Genomic DNA, 26,007 nt, shown 5'->3' on the forward strand with positions numbered 1-26,007 from the left:
TGTTTGGACCGGGCACCAAGCCGGAAATAGGAAGAAGATGTGGCGGAAGTGGCTGGGGAGCTGGGGGGCCCCCCGAGGGGGCGGTCCCCGTTCCTCCTCCTAGCCGGATGTTTGCCGAGCTTTGACAGGCGTGGCAGAGGGAGCCTTGCCGGAGCGCGGTGAGCTGCTGAGCGCGGGGTCTCGCTGGGCGTGGTGGGGGAAGGGAAAGAGCTGCCCTGGCCATCCGAAGGGGTTAGGTCCTAAAGGGGAGACTCGGAGGCAGGGGCGCGGGGGTGGAACCGGGCCTGAGGGCCTTGGTCTCCCCGCTGCCGGGATTTTGCCCCGCTTCGGTGTCTGCAGTGAGAAGACAGCCACTTTCTCTGACTTCTTCCTGCCCTCTCCAAGGCATAGGCCAGTACAGAACAAACCCGGGGGAGGGAGAAGTCTCCCTGACAGGCTCTGGCAAAGCACTGAGAGCGAGAAATTAGGGGGAAGTGATCGACCCTGCCACTTGATAGGTCATGCTTTCACCTCATTTTCTTGTGAAATGACATACGTTCAATCTGTTGTTTGTTTTTTGACTATGCAAACGTGATTATAGTTTAGAGTTGCTGTCATGTAGGGCTTTTGTTTTTTCGGAGTCACACCACAGTCCCATTCCAACGCCAGCGAATACTGTGACTTCTAGTTGCTGTCTCTGTTTGCCCCGATAGATATTAGAAGTTCTGGATGCCGTTTTGTGGCTCCTCTTTGAACCCTGTGAATTTGTGACTGACAGTCACAGTAGAGTGTTGTTGAGGGGTTGACTTTCACCAAGAGACCACCTCAAACGTACTCGTGGATTAAAATCCTGCCTCTGGGTTCTGTGACCTTTAGAAATTTGCTCATATCCCCCCCTCCCCCGTTTTGCTGAAACTGTAAATGGCTTTGATAGCATATGCTGAACTATTAGTGCAGTTGTGAGGTATTTGTGCCCAGCATATTGGTCTTCCACAAATGTTGGTTTCCTTCTTCATTTAGGAAAATCATTCATTCATTCAGCTAATGACAGAGTATCTGCTATGTGCCAGGCTTTATTCTGAATAAGTTGCTTTGTTTTTCTATGCTGGAGAGGGAATCTGGGGCTCTGTGTGTGCAGGCAAAGTGCTCTCTGTGAGTGCAGGCAAAGTGAGCTGTGGCCTCAGCCTTTGAAACAGGCTCTTAAGCAATAATTCTCAGAGGGCTTGTGAAGCCTTTAAAATTGCATGCAAGATTTCACAGATCTGTTCATTTTTTTAAGAGAAAAAGTTCACAGATATCAGAATTTTTGAGAGATTCACTATTTTGCAAAAGCCAAAGCCTTTGCCTAAAGTGATTTTCAGATAATTTCTAAAGGTCAAGGTTTACCTGCTGAAAAGGAATGTTAATCTGAGAGCAAGCAGTGTTTTGCAGAGTGGAGTAGGACTCACAGGTGGCTAGTGTATTTCATTTCTATCATTTTGTGTTAGAACTTCCCTTCTCTTCACAGGCTTCCCTCATCTCCCACTGAACAGCAGATAAACACCCTGACTCAGGGAAGGCAGTGGAAGCGGGTGAGAGAGACCAGGGAGCTGGGCCCCACTGTGATTAGTTTTGCTGGTAAAGGAGACTGTGAGGGAGTTGAAGGAGGTCAGGTCTAGAACTGACAGGAGAGGTTCCTGGGAAAGAGATGAGAGTCAGGTTCAGCTTCCTTCTTGATAGTCTCCCTATCCCTCCCTCACACATAGCTCAGCTCTAGCTGCTGCTTTTAATCCTGTTTACTTCCTTGCAAGTGCTTCTGAACACTGGAGAGTTTCTATTTCTGGGAGGAGCCTTCGCTTCATAGATAAGGAAATTTAAGGTCCAGACAGGAAAGGTACTTGCCCGGGATCTTTGCAGTCCTTGGCTTGGTCAGGACTCTAACCCAGTTTTTCAATATTTGACTTCATGCTTTTTCTAGCACACCAGGTACTTCCTGTGTACAAAAAGATTCCCTTGGATTGCTGTGAGGTGGGGGTGTCAAGGAGTTCCTGGTACCTGGGCAGTGATGGGGAAGGAGAGAAGGCTCAGGCAGGGAGATGTTGTTTTGAGCTGGAATCTGCCCTTTCATGAGCCAAGTGGTTCTCAACCTTCCTAATGCTGCGACCCTTTAATACAGTTCCTCATGTTGTGGTGACCCCAACCATAAGATTATTTTCATTGATACTTCAAAACTGTAATTTTCTTACTGTTATGAATCATAATGTAAATATCCATGTTTTCTAATGGTCTTAGGGGACCCCTATGAAAGGGTCATTTGGCCCCCAAAGGGGTTTCGACCCACAGGTTGAGAACCACCGAGCTAGAGGCTCCTGTGAGAAGCAGCACTCTAGCCTCCTGGTTGAATCAGGGAGAGTAGGTGGGTCAGAGGCAAATTCCTCAAGATGAAAGATTGCCTGGTTGGAGGACTGAGGGCTGAAGGGGGAGCGAAGATCTGGGTTTTGGGCAAAGGCAGATTTACTCACCAAGAGAAATTAATGCATTCCCAAATGTGAACGGTTTGCCCTTGAGTTCTTAGGAAGGAACCTGTATTTCGGTGTCCAGTTGGATTAGTGGAGAAGGCCGAGGGACCGGGGAGAGGAAGAGCAGGGAAGGAGCTTTGGTCTTTGGCTTTGAAAGCTTGAAACAGTTTTCCTCCTGACTCAGTGTGTTGCCATGGTGACAAGGCAGTTGTTGCTTAGGCCCTGGGAGCGACTTCACCATTTAGAGCCCTAGGTTGTCATGTGTGCGGGAGGGGAGGTGATGGGAGGTTGTCACGACCCTGCTGGCCCCAGTGTGGATCTCACGGGCAGCGCCTCTCTTCTTCCTATCCCCAGGCCCTCTCTCTCCTCTGATTTGCCCTGCTGGTTCTCTGACCATATATGTCTTTTTTTCTGGCTTCAGGAATGCAGCCTCTTCTTTGGGGTTGGGCAAATGGGTTGGATTGAAACCTTCTTCACCCATCTGGTGAGCTCGAGGGAGGTGTTTTTATGAAGCTGAGAGCAGAAAGTGCCATCTCTTTTAGCCAGATCCTAGACCTGGTTTTAATGCTGCCTCTTTTCCCTCCCTGCCAGCTCTTCTGCCCTTCAAGGCCTCACCTCCATGTTCTAGATATCAAGGGCAGCCTCTCTTCGCTCTGTACCCTCTCATCCTTTAGGTAATCTGTTGACTTTGCCACAGTGAAACCACTGTCTGGAACCCCTACAGGTTTAGAGAGGGCCTGAGAGCCTTAGGGACCTGCAAGGGGTCTGCTGGGATTGACAGATAGATTCCATCTCCTGCTACTGGTCTTTGTCTAAGGTAAACCAAGCTGAACACCTCAGCCATGGCCTTGTTTTCCTGGGACCCTATCATCTCCGGCCTGGAGAGAGGAGCGGAATGGCCCCAGCTGGCCTTTTTCATGGTGTTTGGAGACCCTTGGCTTCCTCAGAGTCTTGTGACATCTATCTCTGTAACTGCTGGAGCGTGAGGCTTCTGCACTCTAACACCTCTGAGGATATGCCTTTGGCCGCTGGGACTGCGTTACTTGGTCAGTCGTGATGGGCAGTGTGGGACCTGGCATGCCTCTTAGCGCCCAGCTGAGGACCTGAAGGGAGGTGCTGCGCTGTGCCATCCACTGCCCCAGCTGCCTTTTCTGGCCACATGCTCTGTGGAACTCTTGGCAGGATGAGGACTGTTGAGGAATAGGCACAAGGGTGCCAGAAGAGAAAAGAAAGGGACAAAAGGGTCCACTGTAAGAGTTACAGAAGCTAACCCACCACCTTTCTTCCCCTCCCACCCAGGTTTCTCTTCCGGTTCTTTTGCAGGGAACAGCCTTAGCCATGGATCCTCTCTCGGAACTGCAAGATGATCTGACCTTGGATGATACCAGCCAATCTCTGAACCAGTTGAAGCTAGCCTCCATTGATGAGAAGAACTGGCCTTCTGATGAAATGCCAGACTTTCCCAAGTCAGGTGGGTGGCACAATGTCTCAGGCAACTGAAGACGCCACAGAGAGGAGGCCCCTTCCAGCTAGAGGAGTCTCCAGGGGTAAGGTTGGGGCAAGGAGACCAGCCCTAGGGTATGGCCATGAATATAAGTTCACTGGGGGCAGGCCAGAGAGGATGAGCCATGGAGAAAATGCTAGGTCAGCCCCCCTGGGTGACCCTGCCTTTGCCTTGTTCCTCAGATGACTCTAAAAGCAGCTCTCCAGAACCTGTCACACACCTGAAGTGGGATGACCCTTACTATGACATCGCCCGCCACCAGATTGTGGAAGTAGCAGGTGAGCATGCCCAGTGTTGTGTCTCTGCCCTCATAGTCTGTGCTCCTGGCTTAGAGAAGCCAGTCTCTTTTGCCACCAAGAAAGGGTCCATTTTGTGTCTAGCCTCTGGTCTGCTCTTGAGCATATGTGCCTTCCCTTATGAGCTTGGATTGGTTTTGACTGGCATGTAATATAGTCACCTGCCACTGCTTCCTGACCCGTGGTCCCTTTGTCTCCCACTGCAGCCGTAATGTGGGCGGCCTTGTGGCCCTAATAACTTGGAAGTTAGAAAGTTGAGTTTGGTCCAGCTCTGCGCTCCGAACTCCTTCCTCACACTGTCGTTGAGAGGAGTACAATGATGCTCGTATGTCAGCGTCCTGGGAGCTAGCGCATAGTTGGCTCTGAACGAGTGGCCTTGCCCTTCCCTTCATACCCTCTCTTCCCTTCCCTTGCCCTGATATCTGCTTTCCCCTATCAGTCCCCGGGGATGTGGATATTGTCACTCCCTTCTGGGGGTTTGGAATGTGCGGAGCCTCCTTCAAACTGTACAATGCTGCACGGTTCCCTGGATCGTCAAGTTTCTAGTGGACGTGCTGCCCTGCTGAGAATGGGTGCAGGAACCCTTTGGGTCTCTGCTTCAGGGAGCTCCTTATATTCATAGGCAAGCCCCAGAGGAGACTGGAGCAGGGGAGTGGAGCCTCAGTGAGCTGGCTCTTGCTGTCAGGGCTGGAAGAGGCCATAATGTCTAAGGCATTCGTTCCATGGTGCCTGGGCTTCTGATGCTCATCTTGGTCTGGGTTGAGGGCCTTGAATGGAACCTGAGTGAGGTGTCTGTTGGGTGTCTAATGTCTACCTCGATAGCCTCCGGACTCTGTGGCCAGTCAGGAGACGAAAGGTTGGGGCTGTTCCTCCCACATCTGTGGGCGTCCTCTTATCTTGCAGCAGACCACCACCCTGCAGCACTTTTTTGTTTGTTCTCCAGAATGTGGCCAGCCTGAGGGGGCCCAGCCAGGTAGGTATCAGTTCTGGCTGTTTGTGCTTAGCCTCTCCTGGCTGTGGCCTCTGGATCTATGAATCAGAAAAGGCTCTTGGTGGAGGCCAGTGGGACAAGATTATTTGCAAATCCATTCCAAGAAGCTGGGAGCTACTGGAGGCTTTGGAAGGAGGAAATAGCAGAGTTTGTGAGGCATGATAGAGTGGAGGCAGCATAGTGACATGTCCAGAAGCCAGGAGAAAGGAGCTCCAGGGGCTGGGCCTCAGGAAGCACCCAGTGTGGACAAGGCCTGGCCAGCATGCTGCTGTGGGGCCTACGTGCCTGTCTTGCTGGCCAGGCTTGTTGGAAGAGCCAGTGGTGATGTCTCTGGCCCTGGAATTCAGAGGAAGAGCCCGTGTGGAAGGGAGAGCAGGCGATGCTCCCAGCTCCTCCACAGCCGCGGTTGTCCTTGCCTTCAGTGGTCGGCATGGACTCAGTCCCATTTGACGTGGTCCCAGTAGGGGCTTTCCAGTGTTGTGCTGGTAAAAGCAGACTCTTCAGAAAGGAGGCAAAGAGACCATTATTTGTAACCTTTTCAGTTTCTGTGACAGCTGGTTTCAGGCTTCCAACGTAATGTCAACTGGCTTGCAGGATTCCTGGCACTAGAAATGTTTAACAAATGTCAGCAGTCTTCATCCACTGTGGGCTTTCTCAGTCCCAGCCCCACTGTAGATGTTCTTGCATTGCAGGTTGTGGTCAGCAGTACCCAGAAAGCCTGCTAAGGAAGCTGTTCTGTTGCTGATTAACACCTTGAGAGAGTCCCTGATTGGTATCTGGGGAATGCAGGGCCTGGCTCTCAGGCTTTTCCTACTACACCCTCATCAGGCCCTCTCCCCAGCACCCTAGAGACATCACAGCTGCTAGCTCTGCATCTCTCTTGAGGTTCCAGGGCAGAATCGGTCCTAATCCCTTCTGAGAGCAGGGAGGGGGTTCCTGTGTGCTTTTTGAAGCAGCTACCCTGCTTGCTTGCAAACTTGGTGATGGGACCCCCATTGTGGGGAGACGGAGGACAAGGCCTGGACCCAAGGGCTGCTGACCCTCACCCCATGCTTGCCTTCCAACTCCTGACTTATCCTTTGAGCCCCTTGCTGTCTGGGCTCTTTTCAGCGTGTGTGTGTGACTAGAGCAGCCTCACAGTCAGCATTGAGCACTGGGTGGGGTCCCCTCCTCCATTTCCTAGACGCTTACATTCTTACACTGGGGTAGCACTCAGTGGTAGAGCTCTTGCCTAGTGCAAGGCCCTGGTTTCCAGCCTTAGTATTGGAAAAATAAAACAATAAAAGAGATCTGAAAAAAAGAGAGAGACCTACCAGTCCAGTGAAATAGGTTTTAACTAGTCATAGTCCCCTTTGACCCCCCTAGGGCCACCAGGGTGTAAATTCCTTTCTCTAGAGAAAGTGCCCATCTTTGTAATAGATTTTGTAGAACATAGTTTGTTTCCTTCCTTCCCTCTCTCCCTCCTTCTCTCTCTCTCTTTTTCTTTCTTTCTTTCTTTCTTTCTTTCTTTCTTTCTTTCTTTCTTTCTTTCTTTCTTTCTCTCTTTCTTTCTCTTTCTTTCTTTCTTTCTTTCTTTCTTTCTTTCTTTCTTTCTTTCTTTCTTTCTTTCTTTCTTTCTTTCTTGATGAACTAGTGAGTTTATTAGGATTATTCACAAAAGCATGGATGAAGGGTTTCTACTCCCCACTTCCGTGGCCAGCTAAGAGGTGGAACAACATGCTTCTGGTCACAGCCTTAGCCTCTCACTGACACTTGACATTCCAGAGCTCTCAGACTCTCTACCTTAGCTCAGTCCTCAACTCTTCCAGCCAGTGAGAGATGCCTTATTCCTGGGAGAGGAAGGAGCTTCACATAATGACTTTGAGGTCCCCAGACCCTCCTGCCTCAGTCTCGCTCCTGCATTCCAGGCATTCCTCCTGCTTAGATGGAACAAGGCAGGTGAGGCTCCCTTCTTTGCTGGAGTCCCCGGGTTCTGAACTTGAGATTGTGTGGCTGGGCTGCCAGTCAGTGTCTCTGCCATGCTCTGCTGCTTCCCTTTCCCTGACAGAGCCAAGTGGAAGTGTTGCTAGAGTTTTCCTGCCTGGCCCACAGTCAGGACAAATCTCTATCACCTGCCAGTCCCACAGTCGCTCAGACCCGACCAAGTAAACACAGAGACTTGTATTGGTTTCAAACTGTATGGCCATGGCAGGCTTCTTGCTAACTGTTCTTTCAGCTTAAATTAATCCATTTTTATAAATCTATACCTTGCCACATGGCTCGTGGCTTACCGGCATCTTCACATGCTGTTTCTCTTCGTGGCGGCTGGCAGTGTCTCTCTGACTCAGCCTTCCACTTCCCAGCTTTATTCTCCTCCTTGCCCCGCCTACACTTCCTGCCTAGCCAATGGCCAATCAGTGTTTTAATTATTGACTAATCAACACATTTGACATACAGAACATCCCACAGCATGGAAGTAAATGAGGACGGGAGCTTAGCTCCCAGCCACCAGCAGCTGGCCCCAAAAAACCCTAGCACCCCAGAGTCCATAGAGCTGGTGGCACCCAGGCCTTCCAAGTACACCTGCCTCCTAGGTGTGGTGGGCACATACCTGTAATAAATATCGAAGCTGGGGGTAGTGGCGCACACCTTTAATCCCAGTGCTTGGGAGGCAGAGGCAGGGGGATCTCTATGAGTTCAAGGCCAGCCTCGTCTACATAGTGAGTTCCAGGACAGCCAGAGCTGCATAATGAGACCCTGTGTCATACAAACAGAAGACAAAAACAAACACAAAATCCTGATCCTATCACTCAGTAAGCTGAGGCCGAGGACCTTCAGTTTTAGTCCAGCCTGAGCTCCTATTGACAGCACAGCCTGTCTCAAAAACAAAACAAACAAGCAAAAACTGTTGCTGATGTAGATGCGTGCTAACGATTCTGTTTGGAAAGATTCCTTCAGGAAACTCACTGCCTACCACACTCTAATTTGTCACTTAACCATCAAATACAAGTTCAGAAATGAAACTGTATGTCATGACCTGCGTCTTTGTGAAGGCTTCCAACACTGAGTACTTGAGATGGGATCTTACTGTTCTACCCAGGCTGGTCTTGAACTGGTAGGCATCAGTGACTCTCCTGCCTCGGTCTTCTAAGTAGCTGGGATCGTAGGTGTATATCAGCACACCTGGAGACCCACACTTACTGAATGACTGACGTGAGTCAGAGACAGGAAACAGTCCCTGCTTTCAGGCTGCTGGGAGCCGGTGGGAGATGGAGCATGGTTACCCAGGAGAGTAGAAACTGACAGCAGAGGGAGGGCTGTTAGTGCTGGGAGCTGTGAGAAGAGCCGGCTCGCTGTTTAGGGGAAGGTGGAGGCAGTTGTATGTGGGGGAGTCCCCCAGGTCCCTAGTGGCCAGTTTGGAACAGAACTGTCCGGAGGAAGGTCTGTCTCATACAAGCAACGAACAGCCTGGCCTACCCCGCTACCAGAGCTTCTGGGATAGAGGATGTGGTGGTGCAGCCCGAGAGCTGAGGCCAAGACTCAGAGTCTGTGAGCCAGTGTAATGATTTTTTTTTCCCCTTGAGATAGGATGTCATGAAGCCCAGCCTGGCCTTGAACTTACTATATAGCTGATCCTTGCTTTGAACTCCTGATTCTCTTGCTCCCACCTCCCAGTGCTAGTGATATAGTTTAGGGGTCTTGATCAGATTTGTTTTTTTTTTTTCTGCCAGTTAAAGAATCAGAAGGCAGGAAAAGTCTCCAGCACAGTAGATAGCAGTGGAGAAATCGAACACTGCAGACAGCAGCAGGCAGAATCAGCCATTGAAGCAACATGTTTATTGGGGCTGAGGAAACACACATGCAGCAGACACAGAGGGAAAGACCCTCTGTAAAGCAGATGGAGCAGGAAAGCTGAAAATTCCAGTCGCTTCTCCAAGGCTCAGTTTTTTAAGACTGAAGAAGAGTCTTCCTCCCCTAATTCAGGGTTGGTCAGTTTGGAGACAGATAGGATGGTTGATTGGCACCCAACTCTTAAGTTTGCTGAGGCCTTGAGCTTGTTGAGCCAGTCCATCAGCAGGCCTGCTCCTGGTGGGAGACAGAAGCCTACGAGTCCTTCAGTTTGCAGCTGCCAGGCTTTGATCTCAAGTCAGGAGGGTGAGGACAAAGCTGGCTATCTGGAATTCACCACCTTTATTACCTGTCCATGGCCACTCCGTATCTTTCTGCCTGCCTGGAATCTGTGTAACGCCTGGTCTCTCGTTAGGATTACATGTGTGTACTGTCACGTCTGGCTTCCATTTTAGGGACTATTTACAGGACTAGGTCTACAGATTCTCTGTAAGGTGGGATTGAGGGGAAAGGTGTGCTGTGAAAGTAGAGTTGGGGGCAGTAGCTGTTTATAATCCTCCCGAGGTGGATGCTAGGAAAGATTAAGAGACAAGATAGAGCTTTCTGGGCTTGGTGGGCTGGACCTCAGATACTGGTACAAGAAGTTCTTTGGAGGACCCACCCTGGCCAGGCCCTTTTGGACCTAACAAAGCCAGACCATGCTTTGGGTGGAGACAGGAGGGTGAAGGCTTATCCAGGAGCTGTCAAGGTTGTAAGGCTGCTAGGGTCAGGGCATTCATCCATTAGGGACCGGGCTATCATGGCACACTTGAGAAGCTGCCTCCTGCTTTTTCTGCCTCAGCCTAGAGAAAAATGAGAAGCTTTGGGACACTTTGAAAAGGACCAGCCCCTGGACTCCATTGTAGTTGGTCCTTTTTGGTTTTTTGGACAGGGTTTCTTTGTGTAACAGTCCTGGCTGTCCTGGATCTCAGTTTGTAGACCAGGCAGGCCTTGAACTCACTGAGATCCACCTGCCTCTGCCTCCCAAGTGCTGGGATTAAAGGCGTGTGCCACCACTGCCCGGCTTTTTTTCCTTTTTTGCTCTTTGGGGGCCCGTCAACTCGCTCCCAATAAATACATGGAGACTTATTCTTACTTATGAATGCTTGGCCTTAGCTTGGCTTGTTTCCAGCCAGCTTTTCTAACTTAAATTATCCCATTTCAGCTGGGCGATAGTGGTACATGCCTTTAATCCCAGCACTCGGGAAGTAGAGCCAGGTGGATCTCAGTGAGTTCAAGGCCAGCCGGGTCTGTAGAGTGAGATCCAGGACAGGCACCAAAACTACACAGAGAAACCCTGTCTTGAAAACCAAAAAACAAAACAAAACAGACACATACACGAAAAGGGCTGAAGAAATGACTTGGAGGTTAAGAGCAGAACACTGTATACATAATAAATAAAGAAATCTTAAAAGAAATCATCCCATTTCCTTTTAACTACATTTTGCCTCAGGGCATCTTAACCTTCCTTTATTCTACATATCTTTCTTTCCTTTTACTCTGTGACTGGCTATGTGGCTGGGTGGCTGGCCCTGGCATCTTTCTCTCCTTCCCCTTCTCCTTTTCTCACTCCTCCCTCTTCTCTTCTCCTGAGCCTTGATTTCTCCTGTTTATTCTCTCTGCCTGGCAGCCCTGCCTATCCCTCTCTCCTGCCTAGCTATTGGCTCTTCAGCTCTTTATTAGATCATCAGGTGTTTAGACAGGTACAGTAACACAGCTTTACAGAGTTAAACAAATGCAACATAAAAGAACACAACATATCTTTGCACCATTAAACATCGCACAGCATAAACGAATGTAATGCATCTTAAACTAATATTTCACAACACTCCATCATAGACAGAGCAGGATAATGGGCTTCACCAAGGGAGAATAGTCCTTACTGTTCAGTGGAGCGGAAGGGCAAACTCCCTGCACTTTGTGGGTTGTGTCATGAGTTTCTGCTCTCCTGGGTTGCTTCTCCTCTGCCTCTGAGGTAGTGGGGATGAGGCAGCCACAGTTTGGTGTCCTTGGAAAAGTGAAGTAAGTTAGGACGTGGGGGCATGTGAACCAGGCTTTATCACCATTGAGCTTTCCTAAGGACCCCTGCTCTAAGCTGACCCTGGAAGAGCATTTCATTTTGGGGCGATAGCATGTCTCAAGAGCTTTCTGGCTTTGTGACAGCCAGGGGCCAGACTGCCATGGTAAGTGTTTGAAACAAATACCTCTGAGAGAAAACACCTAGGCGGAATTTCTTTTCTCGAGACAGAGTTTCCCTGTGTAGCTTTGCACCTTTCCTGGAACTCACTTGGTAGCCCAGGCTGGCCTCGAACTCACAGAGATCCACCTGGCTCTGCCTCCCAAGTGCTGGGATTAAAGGCATGCGCCACCACCGCCCGGCACCTAGGCGGAATTTTACCACAGCTTCACAAACTTCCCCGTACTCCATGTTCTTCAAAATATCTTTAGTGGGAAAGATAATTTTATTTATTTATTTTTATGTGCATTGGGGTCTGTGTGAGGGTGTTGCATTCCCTGGAACTGGAGTTACAGACATTTGTGAGCTGCTGTGCAGGTGCTGGGAATTGAACTTGGGTCCTCTGGAAAAGCACCAATTCTCTAAACCACAGAGCCATCTCTCCAGCCTGAACGATAAGATTTTTAGGAGTGTCCAGAGTTCAGTCAGGGCCAAGTGTGGTCAGCTATTCTAATAATAAAATCAGAAAGTGTCTGTGGACAGAATTGTTGTTATAGGGTGGCTGACCCCACTGTCTAGCAACAGACCACTTTCCTCTGTAGCTTGGGCTGGCTGAGAAGCAGCCTCTACAGGTTTTCTAGGTCCTCACTGCTCAGTGCTTTGGGGTAAACCAGTTAGTTGTAGGATGTCTGGTTGGCAAGATAGTATAGGCCTTGATGGATATATTTTTGGTGAATATAAGGGGCTTTTTTTGGAGACAAGATCTGTTGTGACTTTGTCACCTTCCTGCCTCAGTCTCCCATGGTGAGATTTCAGGTGTGCACCAGTAGAACACTTAAGAAAATTCTTAGCAAAATCACATTTATTTTTTGTGTGTGCATGCACATGTATGTGCAAGCCATGGCGCACACATGGAGGTCAGAGGTCACCTTTGAGGAATCATTTCTCTTCTTCCACCATGTGGGTTCTGCCATGTGGGATGAAACAGGTCATCAGGTTTGGCAACAAGTGTCTTAACCACTGAGCTATCAGCCAGCCCGTGAGAACACCTTTACTATTCACACACACATCAGATCTGTACCTGTCCAGCAGTGTTTCCCAGAGAACACCTTTACTATTCATACACACATCAGACTCTGTACCTGTTCAGCAGTTTTCCCTTCCTCCCTCCTCCCGACTCTGGACTTGTGGTTTTAGGCCAGTGGTTCTCAACCTTCCTAATGCAGTTCCTCATGGTGTGGTGATCCCCCAACCGTAAAATTATTTTCGTTGCTACCTCATAACTAATTTTGCTGTTGTTATGAATTGTAATGTAAATATCTGATATGCAGAATATCTGGTATGTGACCCCTGTGAAAAGGCCATTTGACCCCAAAGAGGTCATGACCCACAGTTGAGTACCACTCTTAGACTCTCACAAAATCGTGTAGTAGCTGCCCTTTTGTGCCAGGCTGCTCTCACTTAGCTTATTTTCAAGGTTCATATATATTTTGTGGTGTATGTCAGTACTTTCTTCCTTTTTAGGGTCAAACTTCTGTTGTATGAATATACTTTTTCTCCCCCAATACAGATTATCTTGTATCTCAGGCTAGCCTTAAATTTATCTAAGTATAGCTAAGGATAACTTTGAACTTCTGATCTACCTGCTTCTACCTCTGAGTGCTGGGATTACAGATGTAACTATCACCTTCAGTTTATTTGGTACTAGGGATCAAGCCCGGGGCTTCCTGTATGCTAAGCTAAGCAGGCACTGTACCGAGTTACATCCCCATACATTTATCTTCTGAACACTCAACACTGTATCTATCCTCAAAGTGATTTTATTATTACTGTTTTGCTTTCTTTTTATTTTATTTTATTTTATTTATTTTTTTTTTTTTTTGGTTTTTCGAGACAGGGTTTCTCTGTGTAGCTTTGCGCCTTTCCTAGAACTCACTTGGTAGTCCAGGCTGGCCTCGAACTCACAGAGATCCTCCTGGCTCTGCCTCCCGAGTGCTGGGATTAAAGGCGTGCGCCACCACCGCCCGGCTCTTTTTATTTTTTGAGACTGTATCTCATGTAGCCTAGGCTGGCCTTGAACCTATTAAGTAGTCTTGAACTCCTGACTCTACCTCCAAAGTGTGGGTTTACAAGTGTGTGTCACCATGACTGGGTTAAAAAGCAAGGTTAAATACTTTTTTGGGGGGTGTCCCAATTCAGTGCCCCTGAAGTGACTACCCAGCATGCCCTTGAATAATGGGCATAGGTCAGTCAAGCCCCTGCGCTCACTGGCACAGGTCCCAGGTTGGGTAGTTTTTAAGCCCCACCCTCCACTTTGGTTCATTTTCACCAACTGTATCCATCTTCCTCCACACTTAGGTGATGATAAATATGGGCGGAAGATCATTGTCTTTAGCGCTTGTCGAATGCCCCCTAGCCATCAGCTGGACCACAGCAAGCTCTTGGGGTGAGTACCTTCAGGGAAGTAGAGTGGGGCTGCTCTGGAGCCTCAGTCGCCTGAACCATTCTCCATGCTCTCCTTCGCCCTGGGGCACCAGGTTACCTTTCTTAATCACCCCTCGTCCTGTAAGGAAGCTGCTTTATATATGCCGAAGAACACTAGACAAGGAGTCAGACCTGAGTTCTAGTCCTAGAGACTGTGACCTTGGCAAGTGTCTAAGAACCTTATTTTCTCATCATTCAAAGAAGAGAATGAAGCATGTGGCCTCTTTCCTGTCAGGAGTAAGAAAATGCACCAGAAAATAACCTTAAAAAGGAAATACTTTCCAAATATGTACAACTGTATGGTATTTCTGATGTAGTCATGATTCTTTTTTGTTGTTGTTGTTGTTTTGTTTTGTTTTGAAATGGGTTTCTCTATGTAGCCCTGGCTGTCCTGGAGCCTACTCTGTAGACCAGGCTGGCCTCGAACTTGTAGATCCACCTGTCTCTGCCTCCCAAGTGCTGGATTAAAGGTATGCACCACCACCACCAGACATACTCATGATTCTTTGTTTTTAAAGAATATTTAATTTTATTTTATGTGCATTGGTGTGAGGGTGTCGGATCTCCTGGAATGAGTCACAGTTGTGAGCTGCCATGTGGGTGCTGGGAATTGAACCCAGGTCCTCCGAAAGAGCAGCCAGTGCTCTTAACCTTTGAGCCATCTCTCCAGCCTCATGATTCTTTTTTTTTTTTTTTTTTTTTTTTTTTTTTTTGGTTTTTCGAGACAGGGTTTCTCTGTGTAGCTTTGCGCCTTTCCTGGAACTCACTTGGTAGCCCAGGCTGGCCTCGAACTCACAGAGATCCGCCTGGCTCTGCCTCCCGAGTGCTGGGATTAAAGGCGTGCGCCACCACCACCCGGCTAGCCTCATGATTCTTAATCATTTCTATTTATATTCATAATTACCATTATCTTACTTTGTACCAAGTCTGGTATCAATGGTTTCTGCGCCTGTGGGGCTTCTGCTACTGAATGTATATGTTAGAATCTCTCCTAGCACAAATCCAAAGACTGCTTGTCTTAGTCTGTTGCTGTGAAGAGACACCATGACCAAGGTAGCTCTTACAGAGGGTTTAACTGGGGACTTGCTTACAGTTTTAGAGGCTTAGTCTGTTGTCATCATGGTAGGGAGCAGGCAGGCATGGTACTATGCTGGAGAAGTAGCTGAGAGCTACATTCTGATCTGCAGGTGCTCACACACACACACACACACACACACACACACACACACACACATGCTTTCTCTCTCTCTTTTTCTGGTGCTGTGCTGGAGAAATAGTGCAGATTTATATATAATATAATAATATATAATGCTGTATAAATATATCCCAGTTTGCAGGCAGCAGACACACACACACACACACACACACACACACACACACACACACACACACACACACACACACACACACACACACACACACACACACACACACACTGGGCCTGGCATGGGCTTTTGAAGCCTCAAAGCCCACCCCAATGACACACTTCCTCCAATAAGGCCACACCTCCTACTTCTAATTCTCCTGAAACACATCCACTTTCTGTTGACAAAGCATTCAAATATATGAACTTATGGGGGCCATTCTGATTGCAGCCAGCACACTGTTTAAATGTAGACGTATGTGACAGGCCTCTCCTGGCCTTTCACTGTTGAGCCAGCACTGGGTCTGTAGCTGGGACCGTGTGCTGTCAAGGCATGTGAGGTACTCCACAGAAGAAGAACAGAAACTGCCCTGTTTGCTCAGAGTGGCCGTTTCTGTGCTTTCTCCTGACCAGTTTCAAGTACTCTCTAAAATATAAGCTATGCACACCACCACCCACAGCAGCCCCCTGTGATCCTGCATGCTGTACCACCACAGCAGCTCCCTGTGGTCCTGCATGCTGTACCACCACAGCAGCTCCCTGTGGTCCTGCATGCACACCACCACAGCAGCTCCCTGTGGTCCTGCATGCTGTACCACCACAGCAGCTCCCTGTGGTCCTGCATGCTGTACCACCACAGCAGCTCCCTGTGGTCCTGCATGCACACCACCACAGCAGGCCCCTGTGGTCCTGCATGCACACCACCACAGCAGCTCCCTGTGGTCCTGCATGCTGTACCACCACAGCAGCTCCCTGTGATCCTGCATGCTGTACCACCACAGCAGCTCCCTGTGGTCCTGCATGCACACCACCACCACAGCAGCTCCCTGTGGTCCTGCATGCTGTACCACCACCACAGCAGCTCCCTGTGGTCCTGCATGCACACCACCACAGCAGCTCCCTGTGGTCCTGCATGCACACCACCACCACAGCAGCTCCCTGTGGTCCTGCATGCACACCACCACCACAGCAGCTCCCTGTGGTCCTGCATGCACACCACCACAGCAGCTCCCTGTGGTCCTGCATGCACACCACCACAGCAGGCCCCTGTGGTCCTGCATGCACGCCACCACAGCAGCTCCCTGTGGTCCTGCATGCACACCACCACAGCAGCTCCCTGTGGTCCTGCATGCACACCACCACAGCAGGCCCCTGTGGTCCTGCATGCACACCACCACAGCAGCTCCCTGTGGTCCTGCATGCACACCACCACAGCAGCTCCCTGTGGTCCTGCATGCACACCACCACAGCAGCCCCCTGTGGTCCTGCATGCACACCACCACAGCAGCTCCCTGTGGTCCTGCATGCACACCACCACAGCAGCTCCCTGTGGTCCTGCATGCACACCACCACCACAGCAGCTCCCTGTGGTCCTGCATGCACGCCACCACAGCAGCTCCCTGTGGTCCTGCATGCACACCACCACCACAGCAGCCCCCTGTGGTCCTGCATGCACACCACCACCACAGCAGCCCCCTGTGGTCCTGCATGCTGTACCACCACAGCAGCTCCCTGTGGTCCTGCATGCTGTACCACCACAGCAGCTCCCTGTGGTCCTGCATGCACACCACCACAGCAGCTCCCTGTGGTCCTGCATGCTCTGCACATGCCGGGTTGTGGTGGTCACAGAAGAAAGGCTGAGTGTGGAGTCTGCTGGTCTCAGCTGAGATAGAGGCAGAGGCTCATTCCTTGTAGTGAGTCTTTCTCTCTCTGGCCTTGTGACCCTCTCTGCACGGCTCTTAAAATAGAGCAAGCAGAGTTTTGTTGGGGACCCACCACGTGTCCAACCAGAAATATTCACCATAGAGTTCGGCCCGAGGAGGCTGAGTCACAAATCCACTCCAGCTTTTTTGCCACCTCTGATGTACCAACTAGCAGACTTGTGGCCAGGCAGAAGGTCCAATGAGAGGAAATCACAGGCAATGGAAAGCACCTAGTTTTTCGGGGCAGTTACTGAGGAAGCTGTGTCTACCTTTTATCTTCCTCCAGGCTCAAGAAGCCTTGGGCAGTTTGCTGCTGCAGGACCTCCTTCCCTTCACACACACACACACACACACACACACACACACACACACACACACACACACACACACACACACACACCCTACACACACACCACACACCACACAGAGCACATACACACACACCACACACACCACACCACACACACACCACATACACCCCAACCCACCCTCTATCCCCCCCCACACCCCATCTAGTCACAGTCCCTCCTGAGACCAGACTCATGCTTCCACTAGTTCTGTCTGTCCTGTTTTCAGTCAGATTACATCAGACTTGGCTTTTCCCCACTCCCCACCCAGATCTAGGGGGTTGGAATGGAAAAATGCTTGAAGCTTGGACTCAGAAGACCAGTTAAATTTGAGCACTGAATTTTAACTAGCTATGTGCTTGGAGGCAAATCTCTGAGTTCTATATGAACTCTGAGTTCTCTGTGTCCTCACAGAGTTGTTATGGGTAACAATGAAATTCCATCATATATATTTTTAGAGTATTACAGTTTTGAGAGGTTAAAAATATGTCAGTAGTTGTACAGGAAAAACAACACCTATAAAATAATGAAGTCTCACAGACCTGTTACCCAGAAAGAAAACCACTGTGTTTTGCTACATCCACTTTGTATTTTTTTCTATATGTGGAGCTCTGTATTCAATTTGATGTCTTGGATAATTCTTCCATCTTTGGGTAGAAAACATTCCTCAAAGTATCCTTTGATGTTCTTTTGTTTTTTACCCCAGGTGTTGGTGGCACATGTCTTTAATCTCAGCACTCGGGAGGCAGAGGCAGGTGGATCTCTGAGTTTGAGGCCAGCCTGGTCTACTGAGTGAGTTCAAGGACAGCCAGGGTTACACAGAGAAACCTGTCTCAAAAGAAAAAAAAAAAAAAAAACAACCTAAAAAGACATATTATTTAGCTGGGCAGAGTGGTACGTGCTTTCATCCCAGCACTTGGGAAGCAGAGGCAGGTGATCTCTGTGAGTTCCAGGTCAGCCTGGTCTACATAGTGAGTTCCAGGTCAGCCTGGTCTACATAATGAGTTCCAGGTCAGCCTGGTCTACATAGTGAGTTCCAGGTCAGCCTGGTCTACATAGTGAGTTCCAGGTCAGCCTGGTCTACATAGTGAGTTCCAGGTCAGCCTGGTCTACATAGTGAGTTCCAGGTCAGCCTGGTCTACATAGTGAGTTCCAGGTCAGCCTGGTCTACATAGTGAGTTCCAGGTCAGCCTGGTCTACATAGGAGTTCCAGGCCAGCCTGGTCTACATAGGAGTTCCAGGCCAGACTGGGTTACACGGTAAAACCCTGTCTGTTCTCCCACTGCCCCCCCAAAAACCCCACACAAAACAAAACATGTTATTTACATATAATATGCATATAGAAAAGTAAACAAATTGTGTACTACTTTCTTTTTTCTTTTAAGACAGCTCTCATTTTGTTGCCCAAGCTGACATAAACACTTGGGCTTAATGACCTTTTTGCCTCAGCTTTCTGAGTATCTGGGACCACATATATATAACACTACACCAGTTTCTGGTGAATTTGATGATACATGTCTGCAATCCCAGCACTTGGGAGGCTTATGAAGGAGGATTTTGAGTTTCAGGCCAGCCTGAGCTACAGAGTGGGACCTTGTCTCAAAAAACCTAAATACAAAACAAAACAGAAACTCCAAACCTATCAGTGCCCCCCTCCTGGTCTCCAGTTTGCTTTTCCAGTGTCTGCTCAAGGGTGACCACTGTTCTGACGCCTGACTTCACAGATTAATCCTGTCTGTAGGAGCATCCTGTGAGATAGTCTATTTATAGATGTCCCATGGTTTCTTTAGCCAATCTCCTGATATTGGACAATTTGCTGGCTGCTCAGTTGTTATTTTTTCCATAATAAAACTGGAATGAGCAGTGTCCTACAAGAATGTCTCTGCTTCCCTCTGTTTCCGTAGGAAATGCTCTTGAACATACTCTTACACGGTCAGGACCGTGAGCACTGTCCAGCCTCTGACCGGCGCCATTTTCTTGCACTCCAAAGGTCACGGCATGCATCATGGATGGCCGTGTCACTTGACTGTCATCTGTGCTGCTTTCCTCACTGCAAAACACCGTCCTCTTGTTGTTGTTGTTGTTGTTTGAGAAAGGGTTTCTCTGGGGAACAGCCCCGGCTGTCCCGGAACTTGCTTTGTAGACCAGGCTGGCCTAGAACCCATAGAGATCCGCCTGTCTCTGCCTTCTGAGTGCTGGAATTAAAGATGTGTGCCACCACACTCAGCTGCAAAATGCCGTCTTAGTATGTGATGGCCCTTTGTCAACTACAGAGTGCTTAGTGTGGATAAGGGCTAAGTTAAATTATTCTCAGTTTAGTACTGCTCAGAATCTATGGTAACTTAGCCTTTCTGCCCTGCCTACCTGTGCTGGCCCAGCTCTGCACCCTGGGACCAGTCATTAGGCTACTGTCTCTAGGTCAGATCATTCATCTGGGCACTTAGTCAAGTCTTGGGGCACTCCCTCACACATTCCCCTCCTCTGGGATGTGTTTAGCATTTGGCCTGGCCAGCTTGGAGTGGCATCCCTACTAGAGCCAAGGGACTGACTGGCCATCTTCTAAGAGGTCTGACCCCGGGATTTCTGCCCTCTCCCTGTTTATTTCTTCCAAACTTCCCAGTGTGTTCAACGTGTGTGTGTGTGTGTGTGTGTGTGTGTGTGTGTGTGTGTGTGTGTGTGTGTGTTGGGGTGCTACATACCCTGTTGTGAGCATAGGGAACCTGAGGAGTATGGCTTTGTGGTCCATTAAAAAAGCCTTGGAGTTGGGCTGAGCAGTGGTGGCACACACCCTTAATCCCAGCACTCGGGAGGCAGAGGCAGGAAGATCTCTGTGAGTTCGAGGTCAGCCTGGGCTACAGAGTGAGTACCAGGAAAGGCACCAAAACTACACAGAGAAACCCTGTCTTGAAAAAAAAAAAGCCTAGGAGTTGGAACAGTTGACCTTCTGGTCATCCTGATGTCCTTTCATGGACACAGTGTTTTACAAACTATACCACAAATCACATACAAAGGGCAGCTCTTGTCCAGGGTCTAGAATGCAGTCTTGGAGCTGGACTTCACCACTGTGCCCCACCACAAACTGAAACCTTGGCTAAGAGCTTGGCCTCTGCTGATTGCCCTCGTTAGTAACGGGGTGAACTTCAGCTCATTTGTGATGAGGGAGAATGAGGTAATGGATTGGAAGCACTTGGCAGACACTAAAAGCTTTGACTAATAACCAGTGACTGTCCTCGTTACTGGCTCAGGGTGATCCTGAGAAAAACATGTCAAACCCTTTGAACTGTGGACACACAGCCTAGCTTGGAGCCTAGGTCTACTGATTCTGCTGCTCAAAATGAGAGCTGTTTGTGTACTTACTTCTCCATTAGGCCCAGCTCCCTACCCTCTGCCTCCTTCCAGGAAAGAGGCTGTGGGTTACATAGCCAGATGGCAGCAGGGAGGGAGCGTCTGTGGAGAAGGAAGCATGGTGCAAGTCCTGGCTTCTGTTGTAACAGGGGCCACACCTGTTGTGCAGAGGACAGGTCTGAACGGGGCTCTTTGTGTGTTTATGATGTTGGGTGTTGAACCTATGGCTCTCACATGCTAGTAATCACTCTACCATGGAGCTACCTCCAGCCCTGGGCATTTCTCTTGAAGGTACTTGAAACACACCCTGGACCAGTATGTGGAGAGTGACTACACACTGCTCTACCTGCACCACGGCCTGACCAGTGACAACAAACCCTCCCTCAGCTGGCTGCGGGATGCCTACCGGGAGTTTGACCGCAAGTGGGTTGGGACATGGGGGTGGGCTCCAGAGCCTAGCGTGGGTGGCTGTGGGCCAACAGCTCTCTGGGCTCTGGGCTGTTCTCTTGGTCAGAAGCTTATTCCATGTCAGTGGAGGCAGGGCCCCCAACAGCCCTGCTCCTTACTCCACCTATTCCCAAGTTTCCCACTTGTCCTGCAGGTACAAGAAAAACATCAAGGCCTTGTACATTGTGCACCCAACCATGTTCATCAAAACCCTGCTTATCCTCTTCAAGCCCCTCATCAGGTGAGCAGGCGACAGGTGTGCACCCTCACGTACCAAGCAGATACCCAGGGTGGCCAGCTTGGGGTGATACCTGTCTGCAGGGAGAGCAACAGCCTATCATGGGGCCCGGGCTGACCCCGATCCTTCCCTTTGCCTCCAGTTTCAAGTTTGGACGGAAGATCTTCTATGTGAATTACCTGAGTGAGCTGAATGAGCATGTGAAGCTGGAGCAGCTGGGGATTCCTCGCCAAGTGCTCAAGTGAGGCAGCGGGTGGGCTCGTAAGCCGGGTGTGTGTGTGTGTGTGTGTGTGTGTGTGTGTGTGTGTGTGTGTGTGTGTGTGTGTGTGTGTGTGTGTCCACTACTCAGTTGTGTGGGTGTGTTGCGTGGGAGGCAGAGTAACCTGGGCAAGAGGGAGCCTAGAGAAGCCAGGGAAATGAGTAAGGCAGTGTCAAGATTAGAGACGGTAGATAGAGCCAAATCCAACCCCATTTCTGTCACAGCTGTTGACTGAATCTCTTTAAAGGGTTTGTTTTCCACTGTGTTACATTAAGTGGGGCTGTTTTGAGGATATATGAAATAATCCATGGGAAATCACACAGTAAACACTTCGATAAAGTTGGCTACAAGACTGCAGAGCCAGAGGGCCTGACCCTTGGTCCATCTACTCTCCCAGGTATGACGACTTCCTCAAATCCACACAGAAGAGCCCTGGGACGGCTCCCAAGCCCATGCCACCACGCCCTCCGCTGCCAAATCAGCAGTTTGGGGTGTCACTGCAGCAGTGAGTATGCCAAGGTTAGGCAGGTCCGGGGTGGTGGGGTTGGACCAGCATGCAGAGTCCCAGCTCACCCCTTTGCCCACAGCCTCCAGGAGAAGAACCCGGACCAGGAGCCCATTCCTATTGTGCTCAGGGAGACGGTTGCCTACTTGCAGGCTCACGGTGAGTGCTGTGGAGCCCAAGGCCTATTGACCTTCCAAGTTACCCTGTCCCCCAGCTGCCCTTGAGAAACTCTGGGCAGGGCATAGAAAAGTACACTCCCAATGACCCTTCTTGGAATTCCAAGACTGGTAGGGCAGGGAAGTGATCCATCACCCAGAGTTCTGAAACTCACCAGGCCCCCTTGTTTTCCAGCTCTCACAACTGAGGGCATCTTCCGGAGGTCGGCCAACACCCAGGTTGTACGGGAAGTGCAGCAGAAATACAACATGGGTGAGTGGGCCAGACCCTAGAGCTCGTCCAGACCATGTGTGCACATGTGTGTGTGTGTGTGTGTGTGTGTGTGTAGAGACAGACAGAGAGAGAGAGAGAGAGAGAGAGAGAGAGAGAGAGAGAGAGAGAGAGAGGATGGGACATGTAACTGTGAGGGCCTGTAAGCAAGAAGAAACTTCTTGCCATAAGTTTCCACGTCCTTTGGTGTGACGGGGGTGGGGGTGGGGGGGTGTTTGTTGTTGGTTTTTTTTTTTTTTTTTGGTTTTTCCAGACAGGGTTTCTCTGTGTAGCTTTGCGCCTTTCCTGGAACTCACTTGGTAGCCCAGGCTGGCATCGAACTCACAGAGATCCGCCTGGCTCTGCCTCCCGAGTGCTGGGATTAAAGGCGTGTGCCACCACTGCCCGGCTGTTGTTGTTTTTTAAGATTTATTTATTTGTTATGTATACAGTGTTGTGTCTGCATGTATGCCTGCAGGCCAGAAGAGGGCACCAGATCTCATTACAGATGGTTGTGAGCCACCATGTGGTTGCTGGGAATTGAACTCAGGACCTCTGGAAGAGCAGCCAGTGCTCTTAACCTCTGAGCCATCTCTCTAGACCGACTGCTGTATTTTTAAAACAACGGGAAGGAGTCACACCATACAACAGGGCTCGCATGAGTGATTTATTGAAGGGAGGGAAGAGAAGGGGCAGAGAAGGGAGCAGAGACTGGTCCCTGGGAATGAGAACGAAGGAAGAGAAAGAGATGGGAGGTGAGCAGTAGGGAAATGTAGCAAATGTGCACAGCTGACAATGGATCCTGTCGGGGCCCTAAGGGCAGGCCAGTCCATGTGCCTGCATGCTAACAGTGACCACATAGGCCCTCCGTCTGCCCGGCTGCATGCTAACAGTGACCATATAGGTCCTCCGTCTGCCCGGCTGCATGCTAACAGTGACCACATAGGTCCTCTGTCTGCCCGGCTGCATGCTAACAGTGACCACATAGGTCCTCCGTCTGCCCGGCTGCCCAGGCTGGCTGCCTCACTTTCGGGAGCTGCAGCCTTGGGTTCCAGATCATTCAGAGGCAGGGAGTAACTGTCATGTGTGCCAGTGCCCGCCCTCATGCTCTCCAGATGGTCTGAGCCTGTATCCCCTTGTTACAGAGGAAGAGAAGAGGCAGTAGGGGGACCCTGGGAAAAGGCAGCTTGTGCAGTGGAAGGACATAGTAAGGGTGTAGGGCTTGCTGGCCGCCGGCTTGGTCTCATCCTTTCTCCCTCACAAAGGGCTGCCCGTGGACTTTGACCAGTACAATGAGCTGCACCTGCCAGCAGTCATCCTCAAGACCTTCCTTCGGGAGCTTCCTGAGCCCTTGCTAACCTTTGACCTCTACCCCCACGTTGTGGGCTTCCTCAGTGAGTTCCCTCCTTCCTCCCCAGCTGTGTAGATCCTCTGCAGAGTTGGATCTGAGCTCAGGGATGTGTATGTGGCCGTACATCTACCTACCCTCCCCTGCAGGCTGTGGGCATAAGCAGCTCCCAGCAAGTTCGGTTGGGGTTCCCCACTAGTCTGATGGCAGGGTTTCCTAAGCTAGTCCTCTGCTCTGTAACCTGGGCCTCCCCTCCTCACAGATACTGACGAAAGCCAGAGAGTGGAGATGACAGAGCAGGTTCTCCAGACTCTGCCAGAGGAGAACTATCAGGTGCTTCGCTTCCTGACGGCCTTCCTGGTGCAGGTGAGACTGCCTTGGCCTCCCCTGCTCACCTGATGACGGGGGAGGCTGTGTTGTCTCTGCTTGGATGCTCTGGATATGGTTGCTGGGAGTAAGGCAGGGGCCATAGATTCTAGCTGTAGCCCGTTTCCTTCCACAGGTATCTGCCCACTCTGACCAGAACAAGATGACCAACACTAACCTGGCTGTAGTCTTCGGCCCTAACCTGCTGTGGGCCAAGGATGCTGCCATCACTCTCAAGGCCATTAATCCCATCAACACCTTCACTAAGTTCCTCCTGGATCATCAAGGGGAGTTGTTCCCCAACAACACAGATGCCCAGGGTGTCTGAGCTCAGCCCCCACCTCCAGCCCCTTCTCTGGCAGCCCCAGTTGGACTTGGCCTCCTGGTAGTAACCTTATTGGAGTCCGGGGCTCCTGCCTAGGAAGGGGCCCTGAAGCCCCAGGAGATGGAAGTTGGAGCCCACTAACTGGGCAGTCCCTCCTCTCCCTCTGCCCAGCCCACCTCACCAGCCCTGGAGGCCTCTGTTATCGTAAGACATTTTCTTTGCCTTATACCTCTCACTGCCTCTTTGGTTGCTGGGCTTTCCAGACTGGGCTTGGCTCTTCTAGGATTGAGCCCCAGTAACCCCTCCCCCTTTTCCTGCCTGTTTCCCTGGCAACTGTAGAAGACTAAATCACTGCCGGCTGTGCTGGTATGGGGGCTGGTCCTCTCTTTCCTGATTGCTAGGAAGTGGGACAGCTGAGCTCCTTGGCTTGGGCTGGCTGTGCTAAGGTACCTCCCTTTCTGGTCAGTTGCTATGCTTTATAGAAGTGAGTTTTGGCCTGGGTACAAGTTCCCTATGTCTGCCCTTCCTACTAATAGGGATGACAAGACCAGAGCTGGCTTGTCTCTTCTGCCTTCTGGGTCTGTTCCTCCCCAAGTGGTACTGCCCCCAGTGTGTCCTATCCCCCATTTCTGCCACACTTGGCATCCTAGACAGCAGAACCCAGAATCTGAGCAGCTGTTGAAACGGTCCTCTCCCGGGAGAGTTCCAGTGTCGAGTAGTATCAGTGACAGCAGCCCTGGCCCTCCATGTCTTCTTTCCGTTCTCATGTGCACGGATCCTCAGCCAGTGGCTATGGTGGGACTTTCTGGTGTGGAGTCCCTCTGGTCCCTGTTGTGGCTAGAGGGGCCACTGCTTCAGAATCTATGGTGGCTCTCACGTCCTGCCTGGGTACTCTTGGAGGGCAGGAGCTCAGAAGCCCCTAAGAGGGACAGAGGTTTTACTAATAAATCACCCTGCCAGGAAGGTTCTAACAGCTCCTTTGAGGGAAGATGGTGGGCCACAGGGTCCTGTTGTCTTTCAGCAAGCCTGAGCCTTGGTAGCTGATAGCTTTCATTCTCCTCCCAGTGGAAACTTGAGACCCTCTTCTGGAAGTTGGCCCCATAGTGATAGGGAAGTACCTGCAGTGACCCTGCCCCCAGGTGTGGCCAGGCCTGACAGCTCCAGAGATGGTACCGGGTGCTGCGGAATCTGCACTGACCACCTTGCAGACGAGGCCAGGCCTGACCTCGCCGGCTTTTTCCTGTACCACTGTGTGGCAGGTCTCTGGTGCCTCAAGTGCGGCTTCTGTCCTCCTGGCCCGGCCTGGGCCACACTCTGCTTTCACCCACCTTTTTGTATCAAGTGTCGCTACACTCCATTTGCTGAGGAGCCTTTTGGGCCTTCTCTTGCCCTTCTCCTGGCCCTGCTCTGTCAGTCTGTAGCTGGGGGCGTTCTTACTGTGAATCCAGTGTTCACACTTACCATGATTTCCTTGGCACCAATCATGTATTTCACCATTTGCACTTTTTGTATTTCAATAAAAATGGAAGTGGAAAATGTC

General features: G+C 50.3%; 1 protein-coding gene across 3 annotated transcripts; it reads left to right on the forward strand.

Moving 5' to 3' along the window:
* The first annotated feature begins 42 nt into the window (after positions 1-42).
* Positions 43-26,007, forward strand: Arhgap1 (Rho GTPase activating protein 1). Of its 3 annotated transcripts, none has more exons than XM_052726175.1 (13): positions 43-158; positions 3,777-3,948; positions 4,164-4,259; positions 13,670-13,757; positions 20,845-20,976; positions 21,155-21,241; positions 21,381-21,479; positions 21,895-22,002; positions 22,085-22,161; positions 22,354-22,431; positions 23,694-23,822; positions 24,039-24,142; positions 24,279-26,007. In XM_052726175.1, the coding sequence occupies exons 2-13, from the start codon at positions 3,816-3,818 to the stop codon at positions 24,468-24,470; spliced, it is 1,323 nt and encodes a 440-aa protein (XP_052582135.1). In that variant the 5' UTR covers positions 43-158; positions 3,777-3,815; the 3' UTR covers positions 24,471-26,007. The 3 variants fall into 3 exon arrangements, with proteins under 3 accessions (XP_052582135.1, XP_052582136.1, XP_052582137.1); XM_052726176.1 differs by having other exon boundaries at positions 50-158; positions 3,801-3,948; XM_052726177.1 differs by lacking the exon at positions 43-158 and adding an exon at positions 3,017-3,151 and having other exon boundaries at positions 3,801-3,948.

The sequence above is a fragment of the Peromyscus californicus genome, unplaced genomic scaffold (genome assembly GCF_007827085.1).
Source record: "Peromyscus californicus insignis strain IS unplaced genomic scaffold, ASM782708v3 Scaffold_7__1_contigs__length_154581171, whole genome shotgun sequence".
In the NCBI taxonomy this organism is placed as follows: domain Eukaryota; kingdom Metazoa; phylum Chordata; class Mammalia; order Rodentia; family Cricetidae; genus Peromyscus; species Peromyscus californicus.

Excerpts from the sequence above, each read along its gene's own strand:
- Arhgap1 (XM_052726175.1), top strand. The coding sequence starts at position 3,816 with ATGGATCCTCTCTCGGAACTGCAAGATGATCTGACCTTGGATGATACC. Across the intron at positions 13,758-20,844 it reads GACCACAGCAAGCTCTTGGG|GTACTTGAAACACACCCTGG; the intron begins GTGAGTACCTTC and ends TTTCTCTTGAAG. Across the intron at positions 23,823-24,038 it reads CCACGTTGTGGGCTTCCTCA|ATACTGACGAAAGCCAGAGA; the intron begins GTGAGTTCCCTC and ends CCCTCCTCACAG.